The following is a 9,577-nucleotide window of genomic DNA, read 5'->3' as shown; positions in this document are numbered from 1 at the left end:
GTTTTACATCTTGCATTCGTAGTTAATCCGCAGTTTAGTAATTTTGTTTTAGTAATAGGTTAAATTGCTCCCATTAATCCAAAAGAATTCGGTTGCTCCAACTTGGAAACGGTAGAAAACTTAGTGCTTAGCGAACAATCCTCGTGGGAACGATACTCACTCATCATTATATTACTTGTGTGATTAGTATACTTGTTACATATTGCATGTTGTAGGAAACACGCACCAACGAGGTGGTGGCAACCTCTAGTGAGGTTGTAGCATTGTGAAATGGTGGTAGCCTCGCAAGGCTACAACATCCTCAAGCAAGGTCACTGCCTTGCAAAGAGTTATGTTTGGGATGCTAGGTGACCAAGGGGAGGTGGGGATTAGAGTGTGAGAAAATAAGTGTAAAGGTTTGAACTTTAAGGGTTTGACTAATTACGTTAGGGTTTGTTTAAGTAAAAAATATGAAATGACAGTTTTGCCTTTCAAAATCTTACCAATATCTGACAAGGTTAGGTTTAGGATGTATGAGTGATGTATTTCTTCATAGTTATGTGCAGAGTTTAATTAAAATGGCAATAGTTGTCTTTCATGTGTGATTTACAATAAAGCTGGGAAGATAAGTGATTTTTCTTGTTGGGTTTCTCCTAACTAATAAGCTCACGCTTAAATTAATTGTTTAAGGATTAGTATAGACTATTGTTGTAGATATTGTTCCTTTTTTTTGCCACAAGTCTATTCTCTTAATATAATTTTCATGAGTATTAATAGTACTTCACTTATAAAGTATACAAGAAAAAGCCTCTAGAGTGAATCAAATTAAGCTTCCGATTAAGTGATAATTAATACAAACAGAATAACAAATTGCACTTGAAACTGATGAGTAATTGATGGACCTTCTTGCATTTCTCATTATTTGCATTTCCCACAATTCATTTTACGAGTTATTGAGCACTCTTCTCTCTTTGCCTCAGATTTCTTCTCCACCTTCCCCAGCCTGTTCTCCTTTTGATCCTGTGGCATTAGACATCATGCATCATGTTACATGACATCCATCAACATTTAACTGAATTAACTATTTAAATTAGAAATTAAGAAGGTAAACAAACAAACACAACATGTTAGCAGATCTAAGATAAATATTGAGGTAAAGTTAGCTATCAATTTGATACAAGAATCAAGTTAGTGAAGCAAGACCTCGTTCTAACTTACCATTTGATTGAATGTCTTCTCCAATTCCTCTTTGCTTAACATATACAAAACCAATAAATGTAAGAACAGAAAATTTTAGCACATGCAAAAGGGGAGAAAATAATAATTCTATCGATGAACTTTACCGATATCTCATCGTCAACCTTCTCTTTCTTCACTGGCTTCTTGGATTTCTTGCACGTGCAGCATTTCTTTTTTGGCTCTGATTCTTCAGCAACAGAACAAGAACAATAGTAGCAACATTTCTACATCCATACATTCAGACGAATTTATTTTATTTCACAAATTAAATTAATCCAACAAAGCAAAAGTATGTGACTCAAATATTTCATTAACCTTGTTATAGTGTTATTTATCATTACCCTTGTTAAAATGTGATCCAAAGATGAAGTGATTTCAATAGAATCAACAATAATAATTATTATTTTATATTTTCCTTGAAAAAAAAAATAAAAAATTGCAGAAACTCTTACCACACAACAAACTGGAAGGCAACAACAAAGCCAGCAAGTCTTGACATTCCATCCGCAGCAGTATGCCTCAGCCTTCATGATTTTTGTCCAATAAAGAGAAGAGAAAATTAAACTTATGAGTTTGAATTAACTTAAATTTGATGTTAACTTGTATACATATTGAAGTTTTGATGTTAACTTGTATACATATTGAAGTTTTGATGTTAACTTGTATACATATTGAACTTTATACCCTCATAATTAAAGAATGAGACCCACAAAAAACAGGCTTACATTATACACATTCCTTGATTCCCTTCAAATAAATAAATTATACAACAAATCATCTAGGCTCACTACAACATTATAGACACATAGCTACTAAAATTAGCTACAGAAAGGAAAACTATAACAAATACATATTTACAGCAACAAAAGTCAATATTTATAACTAATTGAAATAATTTTAGTGATACGACTTCCTTTCTCAAAGCTAATATTCTTCTCTTGCTTTAACTTATTAAAATCGTGACAATAACTAGTTATTTAGTTACAATGTATTACCTATAGTAAAACATTGTAACTAATTAATGTATTTAGCTATAACATTTTATTTACATGGCATATAGCATCACTATTAGCTACGAGTTAACTATCTAGCTATTTTTTGTACCCACTGAAGGTGCTGGAGGCTGTACGTCAGGTAATTGAGTACCCGACCTTAGAGTTAGATTGTTGACATAAATAGGCTCCTCTGAGAAGTAGATCATTTAAAAACACTGAGGTGAGAATAAAAGAAATGATTTGACTTGACCTACGGACTTTTCAAACCAAAACCTTTTCTTTCTTGTTCTCATTGTGACATTAAAGAAAGATTAAGATTTCCCGTAGGCCAAGACTTCATTTATTACTTTTGACCCTATATGAGATCAAAAATAGTCATGATTGCAAACTCTCTTATAAGGGAAATCTTCATTTATTACTTTTGACCCTATATGAGATCAAAAATAGTCAAGGTCAGAAACTTGCTGAGGAATATTCACCATATTTCCTCAAACCAAGGGAGCAGCTGGCCTTGCTTGAGAATAATGGGATTTGAAAGAACTAGTGAAACAGAGTCAAGCAGCCAATCTTGACTAGTAGGCATCAAAGAAGGAATACTGAAAAAGCAACCACTTATATAAAAGGTCAATTCTCTAATAAAATGATCATAACAAGCATGTAAAGAAAATATACTAGAATGCCTCAGTGTACTTGACAGTAATTTGTTCAAGGGCATCAACAAGCATACTGGAAAGACTTACATCCAAGAGACCATCCACAAGAGGAACTTCCATTACAAGACCCATTGCTTTTGTAATATTTCCAACACAAGCCAAAGCCTCAAGCAGGGGTTGCCTCTACATGGAGCAATCTAGATATCATAAATATGCCATTGATTAGAAGTCTTGTTGCCTATCAAATGAAAACAGCATAACTCAAAGAAATTGTAGTGACAAGGAAAATGAAACAAAAGAGAACTAAATTGATGGCACAAGACTTATTTCAGCCAAAATCCTTTACGTCTTACTGCTTCACGTAAGTGAGATGTAATTGTTGGCAAATAGTGGATGAGTTCCCCTCCCAAAGCACCAGCCATCTCCCCAAGAGCAATGAATCCAATGTCATGTTCAGCTGGAACTCGTAGAACTGTAAGAATGTGATTCATGCATATCTGCAGCACATCACAAGTGCATGCAAATATTACTGGGGTGACTTACTGCTATATACATAAGGATGATTCATCATCCAAAATGCTCTCCATGCTAGATACAATTATATGATAGAAAATGAAGCAATCCACAAACCTTTAAATAGTTTGTAACAAATTGGTTGCACAAGAAATGAGCAATGCGAGGTAGCAGGGAAGTTATACTAAGGCGAACAAGCTGATCCCGGTGCTCTAAGTACCAGAGTACAATTTCAGCAACTTCTCTATACCATGACATCATGAGCTCACCAGTATTCCTGTCCAGAAAACATTTCCATTATATCCACATCAAACACTAAAATCAGTTAAATAAAAGGGGCACAACTCATGTTTCCTATATATGAATATCAGAGCTCCACAAGAAATCCAACGAGAGGCAATGACACAAAGAAGTAAAATAAAGATGCCAACCACAAAACCTTGGTTTCAACCTTGATCCTATATACCACCAGGGGAAGCGAAGAAAAAAAAAAAAAGAAAAAATTGGAAAGACAAAAGTGGTCTTCTCAACTCAAACATCAACTTCAGAAGCCAAAGATTTTGCAAATAATTGTAAATTTTCATCTACCTCAAGAGCTCCCCAACTGCAAGTAAAGAACCATGTATGCTATGTACAGGAGCATTTCTGCCCAACCCATCTTGAGTAGCCTCAAACATTCGATAATATCTATCACAAAGAAAATACATCAGGACTCATTGCCCACACAACAAGTAATAAAAACAGAAGACCAAAGCGAGAGTTTTCCAATTGTTTGAAAACATTTAAAAGTTGGTGTACATAAAGTTGCACCAACAAGGAATTTGCGCATTGAGAAAGGCAACATCAGAATTTTTAGCATCACCACCCTCAACAATAACCTTTCCCTCTTTAATAAGAGATACAGAGCATCAATAAGCACAGACACTAGGCTCTAGTCATGTTAGATTATTTTTCTTCTATAGGAAACAAAAAGTATATAAATAAAGAGAGAATATGGAAGCACATCACTCCACTAAGGTGTAAGATTACCTCTTAAGAGGGAGGCAAAAATTGTACTACAAATATTGACAAGAACTTTGTATAGGTTGTGAAAATAGACCCATTAGCTGTATGATATGTATAAAGCACCCCCAAAACACAACAAATCAACCTAGAACCTCACTTTGGTTAATGAATCAAGAATAAAAAGGCATCTTCGAACTCTCTTGAAACGGAAGCTCATAAAAATATATAAAACAAAAGCATTTTAACCCACTAAACATTGCAGTCTAGACTTTAACATCTTCAAAAATCCTATTTTTCTTTCACATCAAATCATCCAAAGATGACCCGTTCCCCTCCTTACTTAAGGTCTTAGCACATTTCCTTACCAGAAGAACAAGAACTTTTAGCAAAAGGGAAGAAACAGATATCAAATAGCCCACAGAAAGTGAACTTCTTTTCAAGCTTCAGTCCATAAAAATGAAGCCACCATGTAGGAAAGGAAAAGATGTCTGTTGTCTTTCATTTTCTGGAAATACCACAGAAAGCAGAAGACAAACTCATTAGACTAATTTACCAACTGGTCAGCATAAGAGTAACACTACTATCTATTCCAATACTTTCCTTCTATATTTTGTTTTTCCACCAAATTCATGGCACAGTTGTCCTAGTAATAAATAATCTTTTAACAATATTTGTAAAATAAACTATGAGAGTAGAGTCTTTGCTCAGTCTCCTTAACTCTAGAAACTTCAGTTTTCCCTTCTTTTTCTACTTCTGATTGTTTTTGATCTCATTCTGAAAACTTATATTACCTCGTGAAGCACGGCAGTGTCACCAAGAGAAATCATGTTGTTTCTGGCAAAATAAATTGAAGACTGTTAATTTTTTTTTTTTTTTTTTTTTAGTTTGATATCTCAGCAAACCCCTCTGCCAAACCATTTAATGAACACAAATTCAAGATTAGGGTCCCCATTGAAGCCCAAAATCTTCACTAAGACCACAAGCCTAACTAATGGGCGTAAAACCACAAGCCTAACCACTCAAACCTCTCAATGATAACGGGATAACTAATCCCAATCTCCTATTAGCTGGCACCTTCTAATTTGAGTGAGTTAAATCTTAAATACAGTTGTCTTTACATATATAGGAATGAAAATAATTTTATAGCTATCTAAAAGCAATACAAATAGTAGTAAGCCAGTGATCAACCAAAGATTTGCAAGTTATGAAACAAACAAAGATATTATAGCTATTTTCTATACTATTCAGCACCAAACTTAAATCCTATGTTTGCACCTTCATCATTATCTTAAGCTTTTAGATTAGATTTTACTTAACACAATATTAAGCTAGGTCGACCAAAGATCTGATGTTTGAATCTCCCACGTTACATTAATTGAATTATAAATTTTTTTGTGGTCGATTTTATTGGCGATTGTTGTTGTTTTTTAGTCTGCATGCAAGTTCACATTAGAGGACCCTTTAGAGCTTCAACACTATAGTGAGCCTTTTAAATATCATCTTAAACATTTAAGTCAACTGGTTGCTTACAAAAATCATGATGGCTGCTAAATCATGATCCTTCTCAGTGCAACAATACACATCATAGGTATAAAATTCCAACTCTCCATATTGCAGAAAATCTCAAAGCCTTATTAACTTCTCCTATTCTGCACAACCCTCGGTCATAATATTCAAAGTCCAAGTGTCAAATCTAAAAGCTCTTAAACAGGAAAATGTCTTCATTAACTTTATTCTGTTTAACCAGCAAATTCAACAAACTATTACAAGTGAAACTGTCCATAGCAATTTTTTCAGATGGCAGCTGAGAAAGCAATTCCTTGACAAGATCCAATTTTCCTACTTCTGTAAATGACAAAACCAAAAAGTCTATAATTGAACTATTTGGCAAATGCCCATCACTCCTCATATAGTCAAACACCACTTTGGCCACATCATGTAAACCCGATTCACATAAAGCTCTTAGAAGTAAATGGTAAGTCTTGAAAGAATGATTGAGACTCAAGTTCACTGTACTAAATTCCAAAAATCTGAAGGCCAATTTAAGGTTATCTAACTGTTTAATTACCTCAAACGATGTCAAAATAGCCCAAACAACTATCCAAACACAAATGAGAACGGACTAATAGCATAAACACAACTTTAACAAACCACAACTTGGGGCTACATCTATGTATTACCTCTTTGGTTTCAAAGGGGCGAGACCCTCTGTGAAAATGAGCAATGGCAGATATCTTGAAAGCTCGATCCCTTGAATGATGGCTAGTGAATAATAGAAGGGTCATCAGCCTCAGATTTAATCCCATAGAATCCTCCTGTTTGAGGGGCAAAAGATTAAAAGGCCATTTTGGCCTTGCATTTAATTAAAAGGCGATTAAATTTCAAAGTCTTTACTAAAGGAAAATAATACAGTTACCGAAGGATGCGCACCGAATTCATGTACCGAATGACGTAACGTAATCCTGACCGTCGATTAATTATGAATTAATATTAATCGATGGTAAGGATTATGTCATGTCATTTAGTGCACATCCTTCGGTAACTGTAGCATTACTCATTTACTAAATGACCTTGTTTTTTATGAAGGCTAATTAATGACAATTAATCATTAATCATGTTTTAATTAGGATTAATAAAGCATTGAATAATTTTTTTAAAATTATACTTTGTCCCCAAAAACCCAAAATTGTTGCAAAGAAACCTAAACCCAAAACAAAGAATTTGCCCCCCTCCCTCCCGCCATTAACGTCGGCACTCCCCTCTCTGTTGCTTTTTCTTCTTAGCAAAACCGAAGCCCACTTCCTCCTCCTTTTCCTACTCTTCCTTTACATCTTCTTCTTCCTCCATCATTAACATTTTCTTTGCCATTAGCATCTTATGCTTAGAAAGAGATATTTTGAAGGGGCTAGAAGTTCCGCCTCCTCCTCCTCCTAACATTTTGTCCAGGTTTGTGTTACTCCTCTTTGTATTTTAGATTTCTATCCATAAAGATTTAATGGATTTGGTGTGGGTTATGATTTTGATTTAACGGTTTAGGTTCTTAGGTTGTGTTTGATGTAATGCAAGTTGAAATGAGTGAAATTTGCTAATGATTTTCTTGCATTGCGGGTAGCTAGGGGTGGTAGCAATTGCCAAAACCAATTATAGGTGCAGATTATGAAAAATGGATTCTAGGCATGATCGATCGCTTAAAACTCATCCTTTTCACCTATCTCATCCCAATGTAGTGGATACCTACATCGTCTACCATACAAAGCCTCGTAACGTACCATCTTAATCGTAGACTGATAACTGTTGTTGTAGGCAAACTCCACCAATGGTAACATTTCATGCCATGACATTCTATAATCCATACAGCAAGCTCTCAACATATCCTCAAGCACCTGATTTGTTCTCTCTGTTTGGCCATCCGTCTGAGGATGATAGGCAGTACTGAATGCCAAACGGGTACCCAAATTTCTCTACAAACTAGTCCAGAAAGCTGAAACAAATCTCGAATCTCTGTCTGACACTATAATCTTGGGCACACCATGTAACCTGACTATCTCTTTCACATAAATTTGAGCCAACTGATCCGAGGTGGTGCTCTCCTTTACTGGAAGGAAATGGGCGGATTTAGTTAATCTATCCACAATCACCCATATAGCATTATAACCTTTCTGCACTCCAGGGAGACCTGTGATAAAATCCATTAAAATGCTCTCCCATTTCCATTCTGGAATACTAAGTAGCTGAAGCAACCCTGACGGCCTTTGGTGTTCTGCTTTTACCTGTTGACATGTCAGACATTTAGTTACAAACCCTGCTATGTCTTTCTTCATACCTGGCCACCAATAGCCTTTCTTTACATCTTGGTACATCTTGGTTGCTCTAGGATGAGCAGTGTACAGTGTGTCATGAGCCTCTAAAAGAATTCTCTTTTTCAACTCATCATTCGGAGGAATGCACAACCGATTTCTGAAATAGAGGACACCATCAACTAAGTAAAACTCCACTGTCTTGCCCTCAAGCACTTGCTGCATTACTTTCTGACACCACTCATCAGCCACTTGTTTAACTCTAACTTCCTCCAATAGGGTAGACTGAATTTCTAACCTGGCAATCCTTCTCGGAATCACTTCAATCTGCTCTTTACACAACTCTTCTATCAACTCTTTTTGCCTAGTGAGCCAGGACAAATAAGCTTTTCTACTCAAGGCATCCGCTACTACATTGGCTTTTCCTGGTTGGTACTTGATCTCACAATCATAATCCTTCACCAGCTCTAACCACCTTCTTTGTCTCATATTCAGCTCCTTTTGAGTGAAGAAGTACTTCAAACTCTTATGATCGGTGTAAATGTTACTCTTGGCACCATAAAGAAAATGCCTCCAAATCTTTAATGCAAAGACCACGGCTGCCAACTCTAAGTCATGTGTAGGGTATCTTGTCTCATACTCCTTCAGTTGCCGAGAGGCATATGCTATCACCCTACCTAACTGCATTAACACCGCCCCAAGTCCTTGCAATGGGGCATCCGTATAAATATCATAGTCTACACCCTCTTGTGGTAACACTAACACTGGAGCTGATGTTAACCTCTTCTTCAACTCTTGGAAACATCCCTCACAAGCTTCTGACCATACAAAAGAAGTCTTTTGTTTGGTAAGAGCTGTCAATGGTTTAGCCAACTGGGCGAACCCTTCAACAAATCGTCTGTAATAACCTGCTAGGCTTAAGAAACTTCGAACCTCTTTTACTGTCTTCGGCCTCTGCCATTCAAGGATTGCCTTTATCTTACTTGGATCTACTGAAATCCCTTCCTTAGACACTGTATGGCCCAAAAATATTACTTGATCGAGCCAAAACTCACACTTGAAAAATTTGGCATACAATTGCTTTTCTCTCAACCGTTGCAGCACTATTCTCAAATGTTCCTCATGCTTTTCTCTTGATTTAGAATAAACCAGAATATCATCAATGAACACCACAGTAAACTGATCTAAACAGTCATGAAATACTCTGTTCATCAAATCCATAAAAACCGCTGGGGCATTAGTCAAGCCAAACGGCATCACTATAAACTCATAGTGCCCATACCTTGTACGGAAAGCAGTCTTAGCTACATCCTGCTCGGCCACTCTTACTTGATGATACCCTGACCTGAAATCAATCTTGGTGAATACTACTGCTCCCTTCAACTGATCAAACAAA

At 36.0% G+C, this 9,577-nt stretch overlaps 1 protein-coding gene across 3 annotated transcripts; it reads right to left on the bottom strand.

The window, feature by feature from the left end:
* Nucleotides 1-793: 793 nt before the first annotated feature.
* LOC116110697 (sodium-dependent phosphate transport protein 2B-like) lies at nt 794-6,639 on the bottom strand. 3 transcript variants are annotated; one of them, XR_004124942.1, is made up of 8 exons: nt 6,565-6,639; nt 3,497-3,656; nt 3,220-3,363; nt 2,954-3,063; nt 1,671-1,742; nt 1,323-1,442; nt 1,198-1,231; nt 794-999 (listed from the first exon to the last, which is right to left on the bottom strand). XR_004124942.1 is itself a non-coding variant. In XM_031396923.1 (8 exons), exons 4-8 carry the CDS (start codon nt 2,996-2,998, stop codon nt 956-958), a joined length of 315 nt encoding a protein of 104 aa, XP_031252783.1. In that variant the 5' UTR covers nt 2,999-3,063; nt 3,220-3,363; nt 3,497-3,656; nt 3,968-4,045; the 3' UTR covers nt 794-955. The 3 variants fall into 3 exon arrangements, 2 of the variants coding, with proteins under 2 accessions (XP_031252783.1, XP_031252784.1); XM_031396923.1 differs by lacking the exon at nt 6,565-6,639 and adding an exon at nt 3,968-4,045; XM_031396924.1 differs by lacking the exon at nt 6,565-6,639 and adding an exon at nt 3,968-4,045 and having other exon boundaries at nt 1,341-1,442.
* Nucleotides 6,640-9,577: the final 2,938 nt, after the last annotated feature.

This window comes from Pistacia vera, unplaced genomic scaffold (genome assembly GCF_008641045.1).
Source record: "Pistacia vera cultivar Batoury unplaced genomic scaffold, PisVer_v2 Contig609, whole genome shotgun sequence".
Lineage (NCBI taxonomy): Eukaryota > Viridiplantae > Streptophyta > Magnoliopsida > Sapindales > Anacardiaceae > Pistacia > Pistacia vera.
Note: the sequence above shows the minus strand (reverse complement) of the source record. Positions and strands in the feature narration are given on the sequence as shown.

Bases quoted from the DNA above. Each gene is read 5' to 3' on its own strand.
- LOC116110697 (XM_031396923.1), bottom strand. From the start codon at position 2,998: ATGGGTCTTGTAATGGAAGTTCCTCTTGTGGATGGTCTCTTGGAT. The intron at 1,743-2,953 runs GTAAGTCTTTCC...AAAATCATGAAG, and splicing joins TTGTGGATGGTCTCTTGGAT to GCTGAGGCATACTGCTGCGG. The intron at 1,443-1,670 runs GTAAGAGTTTCT...GTATGGATGTAG, and splicing joins GCCTTCCAGTTTGTTGTGTG to AAATGTTGCTACTATTGTTC.